This window comes from Schistocerca gregaria, chromosome X (assembly GCF_023897955.1).
Source record: "Schistocerca gregaria isolate iqSchGreg1 chromosome X, iqSchGreg1.2, whole genome shotgun sequence".
Lineage (NCBI taxonomy): Eukaryota > Metazoa > Arthropoda > Insecta > Orthoptera > Acrididae > Schistocerca > Schistocerca gregaria.
This window is the reverse complement of record NC_064931.1, coordinates 159854014-159874980: the sequence shown is the minus strand read 5'-3', so window position 1 is coordinate 159874980 and position 20967 is coordinate 159854014. Positions and strand designations below refer to the sequence as shown.

At 46.3% G+C, this 20967-nt stretch overlaps 1 protein-coding gene across 1 annotated transcript in view; it reads left to right on the top strand.

The window, feature by feature from the left end:
* Nucleotides 1–262: 262 nt before the first annotated feature.
* LOC126299242 (DNA polymerase epsilon subunit 4-like) overlaps nt 263–20967 on the top strand; it is a 68370-nt gene continuing 47665 nt past the window's right edge. The window contains exon 1 of the mRNA XM_049991030.1: nt 263–570. Within this exon, the coding sequence (XP_049846987.1) occupies nt 454–570 (117 nt within the window). The 5' untranslated portion in view covers nt 263–453. The remainder of the gene's footprint in view (nt 571–20967) is intronic.

Below are 20967 nucleotides of genomic sequence, written 5' to 3'. Positions count from 1 at the left end.
AATGTAAAATTACACTAGACAATCTGGCAGCTGGACCTAGTCAGTCATGTTCAAGAATGGAGGGATATGGAAGTTAAAAAAAACGCTTTATTTTAGGTAATATCTGATTATCGTTATCAGTTTTGTTTAAATATAATAGTAAGTTTTAAGTATAATTTGTTATTTTATATGTTTCTATATTTGTTTTAAATTTGGGGTATTTTGTTTCGAAATGGTAACTTAAATGGCTTTTGGGAATTTTCAGTATCATCCAGTTGGCAACACTGATCGGCACCAACATTTTTCTGTCAGTACTAACTACCTCGCAGTTCAGATGTTTCGGTGTTCTGGGGTTTGCGTCGTGTTTGGCGGGACTTACAGACAGTAATGTGTCGTAAGCTCGCTTAGTAGCGGGGTGTGTAGTAGGCTTTGTGGGTAGTATAATTTGAGCCAAAGTAGATAATCGTGTGAGACATGGATACCATCGAAGTACCTTTGTCTGTCAATGGTGTTGATATTATAAACGTGATATCCTTAGAACCTAATAATACCCAGAATAACACTAACACAGAGGAAGTTGGTGAGAAAACGGTGAGTGAATTACTTAATGCTCTGCCGTATTTTCTCTGTCGATAGGTAGCGACACAATAATGTGAACATTGTTGGGGTGTTACCCCTGAGGCCGCAGCCTCCTTCGTTGTAGTATGTTGACATGATCTGTGCTTATCTACTATTTAGGATTTTTGTGTGGGGCTTGGTGCTGTCTTATATTCCTTAAAAATTAAATACTGCCCCCTTATTTTTTTGAGATTAACATTTCATTTATTTGCGCGCCTTTCGTTCAGTACTGTCGGTTACCGTTGTTATCAGTTTTTATTTTTGATGAGTTGGGTGACATGACAAAAGTGAGTGGTTGTGTATTTGTTTTTAAAATCTAATCGTTTCAACTTTACAAAATAGTAAGATGCACACCGCGTACATGATTGATCGAATCCATCTTTTATTACCCATGCAACTAAGCAATAGTATTGCAGATTCATTCATAAATATACCCCAAACGAGTTATAGTGTCAAGTAGATATCATTTCTGCCTTGCCTTGGAGTTAATTTTATTATCTCCATTTAAACTGCACAAGGGTCGTTCTGCAACTCCTAACACAACTTAGTTCAGTCACATTTGCAACACAAAAACTCAGTAAGTCGACATATTTTGCATATTTCCATTTAATGTCATATGGAATAAATAGTGCTCTGGGGTAACTCGTATTTAAGAAAGAAAATCATTATAAGAGACATATTTACACCAGTGGCTGTAACACTTTTTTAATCTCACGATTGCAATTTCAGCCTTAGGCCATTACCAAGTGCAGCTGAAAAATGCAGATTGTTTATAAATTATTTAACAAAATCGTTGTGTGTCTTGATATTCAGGCGATTACACAGAATTAAAAATGCAAATTGCGTAACCATGTTGCTTACATCTTTGTAGCTGTAAGCCATGTCAACTTAAAGTGAGCTTACACATTTATGCCATTGTCATTACTATTAATTACATTAGTGACACTGTTACATATTGTCCATATGTCATGAAACAACATAGTCTTTAGACACTCATGTTCGTTAACCCATCACTAGTCACTTATGCTCTAAATAGCAGTAAATATTATGTATTTTATATAGTTCTACATGATTGTGAATCCCAGGTATAAAAAGTTAAAATCTTCATTGTTCAAAAAGGTGCTGTAAGAAAAATATATAGTGCTCATCCATGCAGTAAATAGCAAATAAAGTGTAGTTAAAGAAAGATGGGTTAATGAAATTTTCATGTACTATAATAATAAATGGTTCCTAGTCAGTTTTTTTTTTTTTTCACCAAACTTTGAAAAAATACATTATGTGCAATTCAGAACAGGATTACAGCTTGATAATACAGAAGTAAACTACAGAACTGCTGAAGCACTCAAAGAAATCTCTATTTGCAATGTGACTGTTGTCAGATATAGAAGATATGAAAATGAAAAAGCAGACATACTATGAATACTTCATTCCATAATGCCATATAGGGTAATTTTTTGGTGTAGCTTATCAAGCCAAGTGAATATGTTCCAGGTACAAAAAAGTGTGATAAGAATTATTTGTGGTGTGAACTCGAGAACATAGTGCAGCGGGAACTGTTTAGGGAACTAGGGATATTAACTACTGATTCCCAATATATTTATTCCTTAGTGAAATTTGTCATTAAAAATACTTTTTTCAAGCAGTGACTCAGTTCATGGAATCAATACGAGAGGTTGCTGCTTTGCTGATGTCGTTTGTAAATAATCCTCTGCAGCTCGAATGAACATTGATGCACATAATTAAGTATGAGGAGAACGAATTGTATTCACTACTCCCAATTAAGCTTGTCTTTAGCACAGGAATGGGTGCACAATGTTGTAACAAAAATTTTTGATCACATATCCAGTGATATAAAATGTCTGATGGACAGCAGAGTAAAATTTGAAAACAAACAACTGGAAGAATTTTCTCTGTAACATATTCTGTTCTGTAGAACAATTTCTAATACTGTAACCTACATGTGGAGGTGAAAGATGGTGGATAGGAATTACTAACACAATCTGTTAAAAGAGAAGAAAAATTGGGGGAGAGGGTTCAGCATGTATCCATATTGATAAAGTAATTTGTTGTTTGAATGTATAATATTTGTGCAAATATTTTGCAAATTATCGAAGGAACATGAAACAAACCAACTTCATGAAATAATTCACATCACTGGGTAAATGGTCAATAACTTAAATGGCTGAATGCCTCACTCTTTTTTTGTGTGACATGAAAATTGGGTAATTTGCATCATTTCTCCTTCAGATATTATAGTTCTGAATTTTACTGTTTTCAAATTTTAAGAAATTGTTGACAACAAAATTTTGTGAGGCCCTCAGTGTGCCCAATTATTTGAGGATTTGTCTGTAAGAAGCTGTTGAGTGGACACCACGTATTAACCTTATTACTCACTTCTGTGCAACACAGACCTTCTTGAAAAAGGCTTATTACTATCTTCAGTTGCCGGTAAATTTCTGTATTTACAGAACCAGTTTGGGTCAATGGGCCCTCAGGTTCCCCTGTATCAAATAAAACACACACAAGTAACATTACAGACTTAGTGTCATAAATCTGTCAACTGGTGTAAATGTTAACAACACATATTTGCACCAGTTAAAGGATTCATGGCAGTTTGTGCCATTATTTTATTTGACAGTTAGAGAACTTTTAAATGGTCAGTCGACTCAAACTGGTTGTGTAAGTAAAGAATTTAACCGGCAGCTCAAGGTGGTAATGTCATTTTTCAAATATACATTTTGACTGAAGACATTGAATTATCTTGAAAATGACACACTGGATCAAAAAAAGTTATAACTCTAATTTGTTTGTTTTTGGGGAACATCAAAAAATACCACACTCAACCCACCACGTCACTCCCTGTTTGTGTGGAAGGGGCAACTTTGAAATCTTCCATGAGGACCCCCATTTTTTATTGTAGATTATTGTTCTACAGAAAAATCTACAAAAGTTGTGTCTGAAGCATTTTCTTAATTGGCCACAGGTGGTGCTGTAATAAGAGGAGCAGAAATGAGTGCACAATTGTAATTTAGGACATGCTACTCAATGGCACGTGGGATGCCACCTCCATGCTGCGAGGTTAGGACAGGCCAGTATTTCATAACTTCTAACTGGAAACCCCATTCGCAACACCCTATTCCTCCAACATATCAAACAGTGGACTACTCAATGCGCGACGTTGTATCAAAACAAACTGGAGCTCATACATTGTGCAGATGTAGAACAGACAGCAGCTCTAAACATTACAATACTTTGTAAAGTGTTAATTGCTTGCACACCTAACTATCGTTTGCAGAATAGATGTGCAAGTGGATGATTACTGTTGCAACCATGGAAGAAAAAATTGAAATGGTGTTGACTTATGAAGAATGTAGGAGAAATGTCACCTTGTAGGCTGAGAATTTTCCGGGGAAAGCTCATTCTCACCCTTCTTTTACAAGGTTGTGAATGCCTTTATATCTAATGGCACCGGCAAAAGGAAACAAGGCAAATGTGTTACAAGGGAAGCTAATGAAATAGCTTTAGTAGAGACAGTGCTACACATCCCATGGATAAGTGCCAACAATTATACCACGATTAGTATTTTCACAGTAATGCATCGTTACAAGTATCATCCATAACATGTCAGTGAACCAAGAACTTCATGGTGTTGATTTCCATAACTGGGCAGTGTTACGTGAATGGGCACATCAACAAATACAAACGACCCTCACATTCTTTGACGAGGTACTATTTTGTGATGAGTGTATATTCACAAACCATGTTAGTGTTGTCTGGCATAACATGCATTATTAGACTGTAGACAATCCCCACTGGTTATGGCAAGTTGACCATCAATGGCCTTCATCAGTTAACGCATGGTGTGACATAATGGGAAACAAACTCATTGGTCTGTGTTAAATCAATGCATGTTGAATGGATGAAAATATCAATTGGTTTTTGGAACAGGAACTACCAGTACTATTGCAGGATGTTGCCTCGAAAGTTCGACAACATATGTGGTTACAGCACAACGATTGCCCAGCGCTTTATGCAATTGAAGCCCAGGAAGTGTTATATTTTGTTTACACTGGTCGGCTGATTGGAAGAGGTGGCCCTATTAATTGGCCTGCGAGGTTGCCGGTTTGATGTCGCCAGTTTTCTTGTGTGGGTATATTTAAAAGATAAGTTGTACTAGCAAGTACCAACAGGCCACCACATCAGAAATGTCTGTGCTGACATTCCCACAGATAAGATTCTGCCATTTGTACAGTCATTTGAAAAGAGAATCGCGAGGTGTTTTGAAGTTGGTAAAACAATGTTTGAACACTTACTGTAATTGTAAAAGTAGACTGACGTTCACATTGAGCCATGGTAGTGCATCGAGTAGTGCCCTGTTCGATATGTTGGAGGAATACAATGTTGTGGATGGAGTTTCCACTTACAAGGGAACCTCCCCATCGCACCCCCCTCAGATTTAGTTAAAAGTTGGCACAGTGGATAGGCCTTGAAAAACTGAACACAGATCAAGCGAGAAAACAGGAAGAAGTTGTGTGAACTATGAAAAGAAAAAAGCAAAATATACAAACTGAATAGTCCATGCGCAAGATAGGCAACATAAAGGATAATGTGAGCTCAGGAGAGCCCTTGTCCTGAGCAGCTGTGTAGTGTGAGGGCCTTAGTTAAAGTCTTCCCTCGAGTGAAAAGTTTAATTTTTTTATTTTCAGACAGTTATTCCGGTGGAGGAATCGGTTGACCTATGACCTTGCGATCAAATGTTTTCGATTCCCATTGGAGAGGCACATCCTTTCGTCTACTAATTGCATGGTTTTGCAGTGTGGTCACAAAACACAGACACTAAACTTATTACAGTGAACAGAGACGTCAATGAACGAACGGACAGATCATAACTTTGTGAATATAAAGTATACTTTTCACTCGAGGGAAGACTTGAACCAAGGACCTCTCGTTCCGCAGCTGCTCACGCTAACCACATGACCAAGGCATTCCTGAGCTCGCTTTATCCTTGATGTTGCATGTCTTGCACATAGACTACTGTTTGTATATTTTGCTTAGTTTTTCATAGTTCCACACAACTACTTCCAGTTTTTTTCGATTGATCTGTGTTCAGTTTTTCAAGGCCTATCCACTGTGCCAACTTATAACTAAATCTGAGAGGAGTGCAATGGGGAGGTTCCCTTGTTAGAAGTTATGAAATACTGGCAAGTCCTACCCTCGTAGCATGGAGGTGGGGTCCCACATGCCACTGGCTGTTAGAGGGCCATTGAGTAGCATGTTGTAAATTGCAATTGTGTACCCATTTCTTTTCCTTGGGTTATAGAACTATCTGTGGCAAAACGAAGAAAATGCTTCAAACAAAACTTAGGTAGATTTTGCCGTAAAATCATAATCTGCAATAAAAACAGGGGTTCCCATTGGAGATTCCAAATTTGCTCCCCGCCACCCACAAACAGGTTGGGGAGGGGGGGGGGGAGAATTCCAGTGTGGTGTCATTGGATATCCCCCTCAGATACAAACAAATTGGAATCGTAACTTTTTTGATCCAATGTGTAGATTTTGAGATACATCAATGTCTTCAGTGAAAATGTACACCCTATATATGACCTGTGGGGCACCACCACCTGATCACTGTTCTCCAAAGATATGTTACCCCCATAATTTGATGTCATAAGGTATTACTAAATGAAAAGTTGGGCAATAAGTCAACTTTTTGACATTTTTTGTTCTCCAAACTATGCCTTTATCTCTAATGCAAAAGCTGCAGAGCTTAGAAGTTTTGTAAGATATATAAAATATTTCCAGCTCAAATTCTTATGAATATAGGCACCAACAAATTTTGAATATTGTATTTCATTCATCGATAAACTGCTGTACAATACATGTGAAGGCGTGTTCAAGAATTTTGCATTACAGCATATTTTTCCTGCTGTGCTCCTTGCCTAACTCCAGTCTTCTTGGATAGCTGACTCTAGACATGTAAACATCCCACTTTTCTATATGCCTGCATTTGTGTCCTCCAGTCAGTCCACTCAAAAAAACTGGTTCAGGATTTCCCTGTTAAAAGTGAGATATTGCGGTCACAAGAATGAAAAGGCACTTCTGTAACGAAGGCACTACTTTGATGCACTTACAGATGCTGAAATGCAAGTGGTGCCCTATTGTAATGTGACAATGTGTTGTAGTTAACCCATTTCATTCTTAACCACCACTCTGAAACCCCTAAGTAATCACTGATTAAGTTGTATGGGTTACTTATGAAAATAAGCTTTTTTTAAACAGTTGTATTTAGTAGGTCCTAATCTTCTTTGTCTCATTGGGAAATTTATTATAAATTTTTATTCTCTAAATGAACATCCTGTTTTGACTATTTTTCTCTTTTTCCTTGGCAAATACAAGTGCAAACTGCCCTGTGTTCCATGATTATGTACATAAATACTAGCAAAATACTAATTAATGCTTCCCGGAATTGCATAACAGATTGGTAGATGTACTCACTTGGTGGATTAAGGATATCAAGTTTCTTAAACAGTTCCTTTCAATGAGCCAGAACACTACTTGTAGTTACTATTTGAATGACCTTTCTCTGGAGCTGAAAAATTTATTTATTTACAAGTTAAGTTCTGTAGGACCAAATTGAGGAGCAAATCTGAAAGGTCATGGAACGTGTCATCACGTCAAATTACAGTTAGAAGTTTAATTTCACTAAATTCAACTGCCACTCGACAGCATTCAAATACCTGTTCAGTGCAGTGCCATGATATGATATGTCTACAAACTCAAATCAAATGCTGTTCTTTATATGCATGGCCACTCCCCCACTCCACAAAGAACTCCTCGAAAAACAGCCAGCTAATCTGTACCCTGGTAAATGAACCCTTTGAATTGTCAAATTATTTAAGTGGTGCTCTGATATACCAATAATTTCAGAGTCAACATCTATAAGCAGTTCACTAACTTTATCTCTAATACCTCTTGTATTTTGATGAAGCAGATATACCTATCACCTGACTCAAATCTAAAAATGGTGCAGCTCTAACGCCAACTACTACATGAATTTTTCTGTGAGTTATACCACCATCACCCACTACACTGTCACCTCTAAGCTTTGTCAGTCTCCCATTCCCATACCTATGGAGGTGCAGGACAAACCTACTGAAACCTGATCTACTGAAAGACTAAACTTGCACCACTGCAATGTGACCCATGCGCTCTGCCATCAGTGCCTTCTCCAGCCCCATGTTAATGTGTGTAACGTCCGCATTAAGATGAGGCTGATCGTAATGCTGAAACAGTTGCACGAAATGCACATTCGTGCCACCAGTACATCACCATGTACATCATATTCCCCATCCCTATCAACCCCCCTGCGGGTCCGGGGGTTAGAATAGGCTCGAGGTATTCCTGCCTGTCATAAGAGGCGACTAAAAGGAGTCCCTCCCCCTCAAGGGGGTAGTTAGCGCCTGCGTCCGGAGACAGACGGTTCCACGACCTATATTTGTGTTTATTTTGGTCTTTCACTTCTTCTGGTTTCTTCCTTCCTTTGGTTGGTTCCTTTCTTTGTTCTTCTCCGCCTCACTGTCTTACTTACTCTTTCCCCTGCCTTCTCTGGTCTCCGCCTCGGCGTTTGAGACAGTCTGTCCTTTCTTTCCCTCTCTCCTTTCTTTTTCCTCTTTCTCCTTCCTCCCTGTGCATGCCTGAAGGCTGACCCACGCGTTCGCACGCGTAGCCGGTGACAGGGTAACGCGTAATTCCCCGCCCTGGGTAGACAAGTAAGGCACGTTCGTACCCCCTGGTAAAGGCCAGGCCCAGGGAGTGATGATTGCCTGAGCTGACACCTTCTGACCATGCCGATTGGTCCCTCCGTCCGTTTCTCGGGAGGTGTGACCTGAGGTGTGAACAATCACCTAAGGCGGGAGTGCCCTCTGAGAGGGTCCCCACAAGGAAGGAGCGCGCCATCGGAGACGCTGGCAATCATGGGGGATTCCTCCGCAATGGATTTCTCTTCTTCTTCTCTTCTTCTTCTCTCCCGACTTCTGCCCACAAACGGAAACTTGACCAGCCACCAGTGACGAAAGTACGACCGCCTGCCCCACAGTTCCTCGATCTGAGGACGGAAAGAATTTTTCCTTTGTCAACCCTTTCGTTATCCAGAAGGGCGTAGATGCCATAGCCGGATCGGTCAAGTCTTGTACCAGGTTGCATAACGGTACCTTGTTACTAGAAACTGAGAGCGCCTTTGAGGCACAAAAACTGCTTCGGGCCACACTCCTGTACATGTTCCCTGTCCGGGTGGAGGCTCACCGCACTTTAAATTCATCTTGTGGTGTGGTATATACTAGATCACTCGACGGATTGACCAACGAGGAGATACAGTCTTTCCTCACTGAGCAGGGCATGACGGCTGTCCATAGGGTCATGAAAAAGGTCAACAATGACCTTGTACTGGCCCGGGCACTTTTCTTGACCTTTGATAGTGTTCAGCTGCTGTCGCACATCAAAGCGGGCTACGAGGTTATTTCTGTTCGCCCATTTGTCCCGACACCTACGCGCTACTACCAGTGTCAGCGTTTTAATCACACTCGCCAGTCTTGTTCCAATGCGACTAAATGTGTCACTTGTGGCAGGGATTCCCATGAGGGTGACTGTCCACCTCCATCTCCTCGTTGTGTGAACTGTCACGGTGACCATGCAGCGTCCTCCCGCGACTGTCCCATCTACAAGGAAGAACGCTGTATCCAAGAAATTTGGGTCAAAGAGAAAGTGTCTACCTCGGCTGCTCGCAAGCTATTTGCTAGTAGGAAGCCCACGCTGCTCCCGGCAGGGAAATACAGTACTGCCCTCGCCTCTCCTCGGACTACCAGGGAGGTGGCGATGCAGACATGCGATCTGACCTTCAGCACTACGGTCGTCCGTTCGGCCAGTGCTAAGAGCGCCCGGTCGATGTCTCCTCTTCCTCCCGTCACTCCTCTGACACAGGCACCTTTATCAGCTTCTGCCAGGACGAAGAACTAGAAGTCAGATGCACGAGCCTTCAAGAAGGAACCGTCTCGTGCAGACCTCCTATGTACCTCGAACTCTCAGCCACCGACCAATACTTCAACAAAACGACCTTCCAAGAAGGCTCATAGGAAGCACAGTTCTCCTTCCCCGCCCCAGGCCGTCATCTGTTTCGCCTGGCCGCAATGCTGGTAGCTGAACATCTGGCCGTTCACCAGCGGAAGAAGCTCCCCCTCCCGGCCATCTTAACAAGATGGCCGATGAACCTATAGAACAAATGGACGATGACTGTCCGCCTACTGCTAGTGGCGGCAGTGCTGGCTCGAAGCTGGGCCCTCAGTGGCCTTCGAGATGACCCCTTCTTGCATCTTCTTCTTCTCACGATGGCACTTGTTCACTGGAATATTCGCAGCATTCGCTCCAACCGAGAGGACTTGAAATTGCTGCTCCGCTTGCACCGTCCGCTCGTCGTAGCCCTCCAGGAAACGAAGCTACTCCCATGCGATCAAATTGCCTTGGCACACTACACCTCTGTGCGTTTTGACCTACCCCCTGTGGCAGGTATTCCGGCTCATGGAGGGGTTATGTTGCTGGTCCGGGATGATATCTACTATGATCCCATCACATTGCACACCGGCCTGCAGGCATTTGCCGTCCGCATTACTCTCCCCACTTTTACATTTTCCATTTGTACCATTTACACTCCATTGTCGTCTGCCGTTACCAGGGCAGACATGATGCAAATTTTTGCTCAGCTACCTGCACCATTTTTGTTAACTGGAGACTTCAATGCTCACCATCCTCTTTGGGGCTCTCCAGCATCCTGTCAGAGGGGCTCCCTGTTGGCAGACGTTTTCAACTAGCTCAGTCTTGTCTGCCTCAATACTGGCGCCCCTACTTTTCTTTCAGATACCTCTCACACCTATTCCCATTTAGACCTCTCTGTATGTACTACCCAACTTGCACGCCGGTTTGAGTGGTATGCGCTTTCTGATACATATTCGAGCGACCACTTTTCGTGTGTTGTCCATCTCCTGCATCATACCCCCTCTCCGTACTCAACTAGTTGGAACGTCTCCAAAGCAGACGGGGGCCTCTTCTCTTCCAGGGCGACCTTTTAGGATCAAACCTTCACCAGCTGCGATAGTCAGGCCGCACACCTCACGGAAGTCATTCTCACTGCTGCTGACTATTTCATCCCTCACACTACTACTTCTCCACGTCGCGTACCTATCCCCTGGTGGACTGCAGCATGTAGAGATGCTTTACGTGCTTGTCGACGTGCTTTACGCACCTTTAAACGCCATCCTACAGTGGCGAATTGTATCAATTATAAACGATTACATGCGTAGTATCGTCGTATTTTTAAAGAAACCAAGAAAGCCAGCTGGGCTGCTTTCACAAGCACCTTCAACAGTTTTACTCCTTCTTCTGTTGTCTGGGGCAGCCTGTGCCGGCTATCTGGCACTAAGGTCCACTCACCAGTTTCTGGCTTGACGGTCGCGAATGACGTCCTTGTGGCCCCTGAGGATGTCTTCAATGCCTTCGGCTGCTTTTTCGCCGAGGTTTCGAGCTCCACTCATTACTCCCCTAACTTCCTCCCCCGAAAACAGGTAGAGGAGGCTCGGCCACGTAACTTCTACTCCTCGAATCGTGAAAGTTATAATGCCCCATTCACCATGCGGGAACTCGAAAATGCACTTGCCCGATCAGTCCTCCGCTCCAGGGCCTGATTCTGTTCATATTCAGATGCTGAAGAACCTTTCTCCTCCAGGTAAAGGTTTCCTTCTTCGTACTTACAATCGCATCTGGATTGAGGTACATGTTCCCGCATGCTGGCGCGAGTCTATTGTTGTACCGATTCCTAAGCCGGGGAAGGACAAGCATTTGCCTTCCAGTTATCGACCCATGTCGCTTACCAGCTGTGTCTGTAAGGTAATGGAGTGGATGGTTAACTCTCGTTTGGTTTGCTGCTCGAATCGCAGCGTACATGTTTCCTGGAGCGCTGTCTTCAGCGTTCTCTTGACCGTCTTTACTCCTGGAGTGTCGCCAATGGCTTCCGTTTTTCTGCCGAGAAGATAGTCTGTATTAACTTCCGGTGCTACAAAGAGTTTCTCCCACCGTCCTTAAGTCCCCCTGCGGGTTCGGGGGTTAGAATAGGCCCGCGGTATTCCTGCCTGTCGTAAGAGGCGACTAAAAGGAGTCTCAAACTTTTTGGCCTTATATGATGGTCCCCTGTTGGGTTTGACCTCCATCTCTCAAAATTTTCCGAAGAGCGAGCCGATTGGGGAAGGGCGCCTTACTTGGTGCATTGTGTCCATCTTGCGATCAGACCTACAGTCCTGTCTGCTCTCCATCTCTTGGGCATGACTCTTTTTCTGCGTGCAGATAACACCTTGCACTGTGCAGTGCCTCTTTCTGCACCGACGGCGACCATGGACCACATGTTACCTAACACCCAGCACGGTAGCCAGTCCGTTGTGGTGGGGCCACCATGTACCCTGTTGGTTGTAGCCCCCTGACAACACAGGGATCGCTCTACTGATGCCTGTGCTGTTAACTCCCCACGTATGCCAAGGAGTAAATGCCTATCCTCCTGGGGTATCGGGACTCCCAGCAACGGCCATCCTGCCATGTGGCTCTTGCCGTGGCTGGGTGGCGTCCGTGGGGAGGGCCCTAGGTCGGAGTAGGTGGCATCAGTGCGGATGACCCGCAATGAAGCGTGGTACATCGTCTCTCGCTGGTGGCCAGCCGCCAGCAGTCTCTAAGCGTTCTCGGGCTCAGTTTAACGCTCAGAAGTACGATCCGAAAACGTTCCCCTCCCTGGCCACACCGTGGGAGGAACGTAAGTCTCAGGATGGCAGTAGCAGTTATTCGCCCCGCTTCTTAGTTTGTACGAGGGTTGATGGGGAGTCTCTTCTCTCCACAAAGCCTCAGTTCTTCGTCGAGCATTTAGAGGACAAGTTTGGGTAGGTGGAGGGCTTGTCAAAAATGCGCTCTGGGTCAGTCCTGATACAAACAGCATCCTCTTCCCAGTCACGACGGTTACTCACTTGTGACAAGTTGGGGGGTGTTGCCGTTACGATCACACCCCATAAGAGTTTAAATATGGCCCAGGGAGTTATTTACCATAGGGATCTCCTTTTATATTCTGATGAAGAGCTGCGCGCCAATTTAGAGCGCCGAGGTGTACATTTCGTCCGGCGCGTTCATCGTGGTCCGAAGGAAAATCAGATTGCTACCGGTGCCTTCATCTTGGCCTTCGAAGGGGATACATTACCGGAAAAAGTCAAGGTAATGGTCTACCGATGTGACGTTAAGCTCTATATCCCTCCCCTGATGCGGTGTTTTAAGTGCTGGAAGTTCGGCCATATGTCTTCTCGCTGCACATCCAGCCTCACATGTCGAGATTGCGGACGCCCATCACATCCCAATACTCCATGTGCCCCGCCTCCCATCTGTGTCAACTGCGGGGAGCACCATTCACCTTGCTCGCCAGACTGCCGAATTTTCCAGAAAGAGCGTAAAATCGTGGAATGCAAGACCCTGGACCGACTAACCTATACTGAGGCCAAGAGGAAATACGACCGACTCCATCCTGTGAGAATGATATCTTCCTACGCTGCTGCTACAACACCTGTGCTAGTCCCGTCTCTTTCTCCAATTGTGGCCGGATCGACGAGTAGTAAAACTCCTCCTGCCCCTCGCCAGTTGGGGGCTCTACCCACCGGGTTGCTCCTGCGCCACCTACTTCAGGAGCAACACCATCCCACCCATCGGGGACGTCCGTCCCCCACTTCTAAGCCGGAGAAGTGTCCAACTTCTTCGGCTTCTCACACTCGCAAGGGGTCCCTTGGGGTCCCTCCCTTCCCAGGTTTCCGCCAGCGAGAAGCCTGACAATCGACAATGGCGTAAGTGCCTGCAATCAGCTGGTCGTAGGGCTTCACGATCCTCCTCCGTCCCGGAGACTGAATCGGTGAAGCCCTCCCAGCCGGTGCAACCCAAGGAACGGCGTGAGAAACCCAAGAAGAGCTAAAGCTCTCAGCCCAAGGAACTCGCGGTGGCAGCCATCCCACTGCAACCTTCCAGCTCTGTGTCTGAGGATGCGATGGAGATTCTGGCGTCCGCTGAGGGCATCGATCTCGCCGGTCCATCAGACGCCATGGAAAGCACTATCACAGGTGCTAAGTCGGAGGCAGCAGGTGACCCAGCGGCATAATCTCCCTTCCCAGTCCCGTCAAGCCTTTCTCAGCCATGGACAACACCATCCTCCAGTGGAACTGCAGCGATTTCTTCCACCATCTAGCTGAGCTCCGCCAACTTATCAGCCTTCACCCTTTCCTCTGCATTGCTCTGCAGGAAACTTGGTTTCCGGCAATGCGAACCCTCGCCCTCCGTGGCTATCGGGGTTATTATAAGAACCGGGCAGCTTATGAAAGGGTGTCTGGTGGCGTCTGCATCTATGTCCTGAACTCTCTTCACAGCGAGTCTGTACCTCTCCACACACCTTTAGAGGCTGTCGCTGTTCGGGTGTGGATGCCACAGGCTGTTACTGTCTGCAGTCTTTACCTTCCACCGGATGGTGATGTCGCACAGCATGTCCTGGCTGCTCTGATAGCTCAATTGCCGCCACCTTTCTTGTTACTGGGCAACTTTAACGCCCATAACCATCTGTGGGGTGGGGTCAGTGGCAACAGGTCGAGGTGCCATCGTTGAGCATTTATTGGCGCAGCTTGATCTTACGATCTTAAATAATGGTGCCTTCTCACACTTCAGTGGGCGCATGGCACATACTCCGCCATTGACCTTTCCATCTGTAGCCCTAGCCTCTTACCGTCTGTCCAATGGCGAGTGCATGACGACCTGTGTAGTAGTGACCACTTTCCGATCTTTCTGTCACTGCCACAGCATCAGTCTTCTGGGCGCCCTAGCAGGTGGGCTATGAATCAGGCTGACTGGGACTTGTTCTCCTCCACTGCCGCTATTGAGCCTCTCTCTAACGATGCCATTGATGCAGTGGTTCAATCGGTCACCACCGGCATCGTTACTGCCGCCGAATCTGCCATTGCCCGTTCTTCTGGGTCCCTTTGGTGGCGGACTGTGCCTTGGTGGTCGCCTGAGATCGCTGAAGTGATTAAAGCTCGCTGGCGGGCGCTCCAGCGCCACAAGCGACATCCCTCAATCGACCACCTTATCGCCTTCAAACGGCTGCGTGCGCGAGCCCGCTGCATTATCCGCCAACGCAAGCAGGAGTGCTGGGAGCGGTATGTGTCCACCATTGGCCTCCATGTCACTCCATTGCAGGTCTGGGCCAAGATTTGCCGCCTCTATGGCTATCGGACCCCTGTCAGTGTCCCTGCACTCTCACTGAATGAATGGAGCAGTTTGTACTGACTCCGACGTCATTGCAAACCGCTTGGCAGAGCACTTTGCTATGAATTCTGCTTCTGCCAACTACCCCTTCGGCTTCTGCTCCATTAAGGAGCGGATAAACGTCGGAGTCATTCTTTTCGCACTCACCATCCTGAATTGTACAATGTTCCATTCAGTGAGTGGGAATTTCGAAGTGCCCTCGCCGCTTGTCCTGATACCGCTCCTGTGCCAGATAGCATCCACTCTCAGAAGCTGAAACACCTTTCAGTGGACTGCCAGCGACGCTTCCTCAATCTTTACAACCGCATTTGGGTCGAGGGTGAGTTTCCGTCGCAATGGCGGGAAAGTCTTGTTGTCGCCATTCTGAAACCAGGGAAGAACCCTTTGGAGATGGACAGCTACCGTCCCATTAGTCTCACCAACGTTCTTTGCAAGTTGCTTGAACAGATGGCGAGCCGGCGCTTGAATTGGGTACTGGAGTCTCGAGGCCTTCTGGCTCCGTCTCGGGGTGGGTTCCGTAAAGGCCGCTCCGCCGCCGACAATCTGGTGAGCCTGGAGTCGGCCATCCGTACTGCCTTTGCCCGCCGTCAGCATCTGGTTGCTGTCTTTTTCAACATACGGAAGGCGTATGATATGACATGGCGTCATCACATCCTTTCTATGCTTCATGGATAGGGTCTTCGGGGCCCTCTGCCGATCTATATCCGCAATTTTCTGTTGTATCGTACCTTCCGCGTGCACGTCGTGGCCTCGTGTAGTTCCTCCCAATTCCAGGAGAATGGTGTGCCACAGGGTTCTGTTCTAAGTGTCTGTCTGTTTTTAATAGCCATTAACAGGCTCGCTGCGGCCGTGGGAAATACTGTCTCCGCTTCCCTGTATGCTGACGACTTCTGCCTTTACTACAGCTCTATTGGCATTGCTGCTGCTGAACGTCAGCTACAGGGCGCAATCTGCAAGGCGCAGTCTTGGGCTGTAGCGCATGGTTTCCGCAGCCAAGACCTGCGTTATGCATTTCTGCCAGCGACGCACTGTTCACCCGGAGCCGCGGCTTTATCTTGACACCGAGCTTCTTAAAGTGGTGGAGTCACATAGGTTTTTGGGGATGGTTTTTGATGCCCGGTTGACTTGGCTGCCTCATATTTGGCAGCTTAAACAGGCGTGTTGGGGCATCTAAATGCTATGCGATGCCTGGGCCACACCAGGTGGGGCGCCGACCGATCTACTCTCCTACGGCTTTACCAGGCGTTAATCCAGTCCTGTCTGGACTATGGGAGTCTGGCTTATGGCTCAGCATGCCCATCTGCGTTGCGGGTGCTGGACCCAATCCTCCACAGCGGGATACGCCTTGCCACTGGTTCCTTCCAAACCAGCCCTGTGGACAGCATACTTGTGGAGGCAGGTGTCCCTCCACTGCGGTTACGACGCCAACAATTACTGGCTGCTTATGCTGCCCATGTTTTTAGCTTGCCCGGGCATCCAAATTATCGTGTCCTCTTCCCGCAGTCCGTCGTTCATCTGCCAGAACGTCGGCCCCGGTTGGGTTGTCTGATCGCCGTACATGTCAAACAGCTTCTTTCCTGGCTTGGGTGTTTCCCTGTTCCACCTCCTTTCCGGTCCCCTCTGCGTACACCCCTGTGGTGTGTGCCTCGCCCTTGCCTTCGACTCGACTTGGCACATGGCCCAAAGGGCTCAGTCCCTCCGGAGGCCTTCCGACGCTGCTTTTATTCCATCCTGGCCACGTATCAGGGCTCTGGCATTGTCTACACCGACGGTTCGATGGGTGCTGGTCTAGTCGGTTATGCACTAACTTTAGGGGGCCATTCCGAACAACGTTCATTGCCGGCTGGCTGCAGTGTTTACACTGCTGAGCTGGTCGCCATCTTGCGTGCCCTAGAGTAAATCCGCTCCTGCTCAGGTGAGTCCTTCGTTATCTGTAGCGATTCCCTGAGCGGTTTACGAGCTCTCGACCAGTGTTTCCCTCGTTCTTGTCTGGTGATGGCTATCAAAGAGTCCGTGCATACTCTCGCCCGTAGCGGCAGGTCTGTGGTCTTTGTTTGGACCCCAGGCCATGTTGGTATACCCGGCAATGAAACTGTTGACCGCCTGGCGAAAGATGCCACCAGTGCGCCATCTCTGGAGATTGGCCTCCTGGCGGCTGATTTGCGGGCAGTCTTACGCCGCAAAGTTCTCTCGTTTTGGGATGCTGAATGGCGCGGTCTGACCACCCCTAACAAACTCCGTGCCGTCAAGGACACGACAACTGTGTGGCAGTCATCCATGCGAGCCAACCGCAGGGACTCAGTCGTCCTTTGTCGGCTCTGCATTGGCCACACCCGACTCACGCACAGTTATTTACTGTGCCGTGAGGATCCCCCTCTTTGTCGTTGTGGGGCGTCCTTGACGGTGGTCCATATTCTGTCGGAGTGCGCCCTTTTAACCATGCTCAGGCAGACTTTTGCAATGCATGACACGCTCTCTGCTCTTTTATCAGATGACTCTGCCATGGTGGACTTGGTTTTGTGTTTTATTCGGGCAGGGGGTTTTTATCCTTTAATCTGAGTGTTTAAGTGTTGATTCTGGCTTTTAGCCTCTGATTTTAAACTGAGTTTTTAAAGTGTTCTTGGTGGTTGGCTTTTCCTCTTTTTCTCTACGGTCGGCCAACCACCGTCACACTGTGTGTTTTAATTTGTTTTGTCTGGTCTCTGTCAGAGTATTTCATGTCCTGTTCTGTCTGCTGTCTTTCCTGTTGTTCGTTTTTTATTCTCTTCGGGTGGTTTTAGTTTTTATGGAACAAGGGACCGATGACCATAGTAGTCTGGTCCCTTTAATCCCACAAACCAACCAACCAACTGTCCTTAAGACTCGGTCCCGTTGCTCTCCCATTCCTGGCGACAACAAAATTTTTAGGTGTTACATTTGACAGGAAACTTAGCTGGTCTCCACATGTCATATTTGGCTGCCCGTTGTACCCGTTCTCTAAATGTCATCCGTGTTCTCAGTGGCACGTCGTGGGGAGCGGATCGAACCGTCCTACTTCACCTATATTGGTCGATCGTCCGCTCCAAGCTGGATTATGGGAGCTTTGTATACTCCTCTGCACAGCCGTCCATCTTATGCCGCCTCAACTCCATACAACATCGGGGTTTACGTCTTGCGATCGGAGCATTTTATACTAGTCCCGTCGAGAGTCTTCATGCTGAAGCTGGTGAATTGCCACTCACCTACCGGCACGATATACTGCTTTGTCGTTCCCTGTCGGCTACTGTCAATGTCCGACCACACATTGTATCGTTCCTTTTTTGACGACTCTTTTGACCGTCAATACAGGTTGTATGTCTCTGCCCTGCTACCCCCTGGAGTTTGCTTTCGTCGCCTCCTTCAACACCTTGATTTTTCACTCCCTGCAACCTTTTGAGTGGGCGAGAGCCACACGCCACCTTGGCTCCAGGCTCAGGTTCGCGTTCACCTTGACCTCAGCTCGCTCCCAAAGATGGTTACCCCCGGTTCGGTATACCACTCGCGTTTTGTCAAACTTCGTTCGAAGTTCATTAATATGACGTTCATTTATACAGATGGCTCTAAGACCAATGACGGGGTCGGGTGTTCTTCTATTGTCAGGGCACAAAGTTTCAAATACCGGCTACATGGCCATTTTTCGGTCTTCACAGCTGAGCTCTTTGCCCTCTACCAGGCTGTTCTTTACGTCTGCCGCCACTGACATTCTGCTTATGTCATCTGCTCCGATTCTCTGAGCGCCATCCAGAGCCTCAGTGATCCGTATGCGGTTCACCCTTCCAATGCTCTCTTCAGCAGCTGGTGGACGACGGGTCTCCAGTTAGCTTTATGTGGGTTTCTGGCCATGTCGGTATCCCTGGGAATGAAGCTGCAGATGCCGCGGCCAAGGCTGCAGTCCTCCAGCCTCGGACGGCTTCTTGTTGTGTCCCTTCATCAGATTGTAGCAGGGTCATTTGTCGGCGCATTTTATCGCTGTGGCATGCCGATTGGGCTGCACTTACGGATAACAAGCTTCGGGCCTTGAAACCTCTTCCCGCAGCTTGAACGTTCTCCACACGTCCTTCTCGGTGGGAGGAGGTCATTTTGGCCCGGCTACGAATTGGACACTGCCGGTTCAGCCATCGCCATCTGCTGACGGCAGCACCGGCGCCGTTCTGTCCATGTGGGCAATTGCTGACGGTCCGCCACATTTTAACGTCCTGTCCGGATTTTACTACACTGCGTCTTGATCTTGGCCTGCCATGTACTCTGGATGCCATTTTAGCGGATGAGCCGGGAGCTGCTGCTCGCGTTCTTTGTTTTATCAACTTGACACACCTGTTTAAGGACGTTTGATTATGTTGTAGTTTTTTAATCCTATGCCTGTTAATATGTCTTTTATAGTGTTGCCCCTTTTAGTTGCTGTTTTAACCTTGTGCCTCACGGTGCATTCCTAACTTAGTCAGGGCGCTAATGACCATTGTAGTTGTGCGCCCTAAAACCACAAAAAAAAGAAAAAAATCCCTATCAAGATGATTTCCTGCTCTACCCACTATGACTACCTCATCCTCCTTTGTAAAATTCCTACATAACTCCCCTATGCTGTCAGTCACCTGAGCCAACCCTGCACTATGCTTCAGTGCTGGTGACCTGGTACTACCTTCCCAACACTTCCTTAAACTGCTGGCACACACCTCTACCATGCGAACTACTTAGCAGCAGAACCGTCTTCTTTCTGTTAGACTTTGCAACTGACCTAGGTCTCCTGACTGCTGACGACTGCTGCATGTTTCCTACATCTACAGCTACAAGAGGCTCCTCTCCCCTCAACTCTGATAGTCGGTCAAATCTATTGCATATACGCAAAGTATAACTGTCTGAATACTTCCTCCTCCTAGCCTTCAATCTCCAGAAAAGACTCCCTTGGTTTAGAACTGTGTGTACAAATGAGCAGGTCACCATGACTCACTGGCTATTGCAAAAGATGATTGAACAGCAAGGGCAAACATTGCTGATGGTATTATTTTTGCCAGCGTCTTGGCATGTTCATTCTGTGTTATGTGACAGTCAACATTCTTTCCTAGAAATGTTATTTGTATGCTGAATGTGACAGAACAGTCTCCCCTCTTCATGCTGATGTGCATAATGTTTGTTTTCCTTATGTTTAATTTTAATTTGTTAAACACTAACTAATTGTAAAGACCCTTGATGGTCTCATTTTCTTTCTCTAGTGAGAGTTTTTATGTTTAATCAGTGACTATGAGGATGTCACCAGCAAAGGGAACATTTTCTCAATGTCTTGTACTGCTGGAAAAATCCTTGCTACATATTACGAACAGAATTGGACCTAATACACTACCCTGAGGAACTCTGCCTGTTTCTTGCCTGCTAATTGTTTTACTAAAAATTTATCAGTGGATATTTGAATCCTGTTTTTTAATAAGACTGGAACTTGTCATTTCCTATTCCTCTTGCACCTAGTGCTTCTAGCTTGTTTTGTAGTAATTTATTTTCAACAGTGTCGGAAGCCTTAGACAGGCCTAAGAATATGGCTGTAACACAGTCATCCTTGTCAAGAGCTTGAGGTACCACTTTCATGGACTCGGTAATTTCTGATATTTTACTTCTCCCATCTTTAGAAAGGTTGCATTTATTCATGATTGATTCAATTATTTTTGAGAATTCAGACAGTAATGAAAGTGGCCTGTAATTTTAATACTCTCCACAGTACTTTCCTTAATAACAAAGGCTTGACTTGTGCATGCCTTAGATACTCAGGAAAAATACCCGAACTAGAGGACGCGTTTATCATGTTTATTAATTGGGCTTGTTACTCCCTGCACATTTCTTCAGAACAAAGACTGGAGCCTCACCTATCTCTAAAAACTTACTTTTTTATTTCTGTGTTGTGCTCCCGACTTCAAAGCCTGTTGAGAGGGGGGGGGGGGGGGGGGAGAATCATCATTGTGCTTGCTGTGTAAGTAATTGAGGGTGCTACAAGTGCCT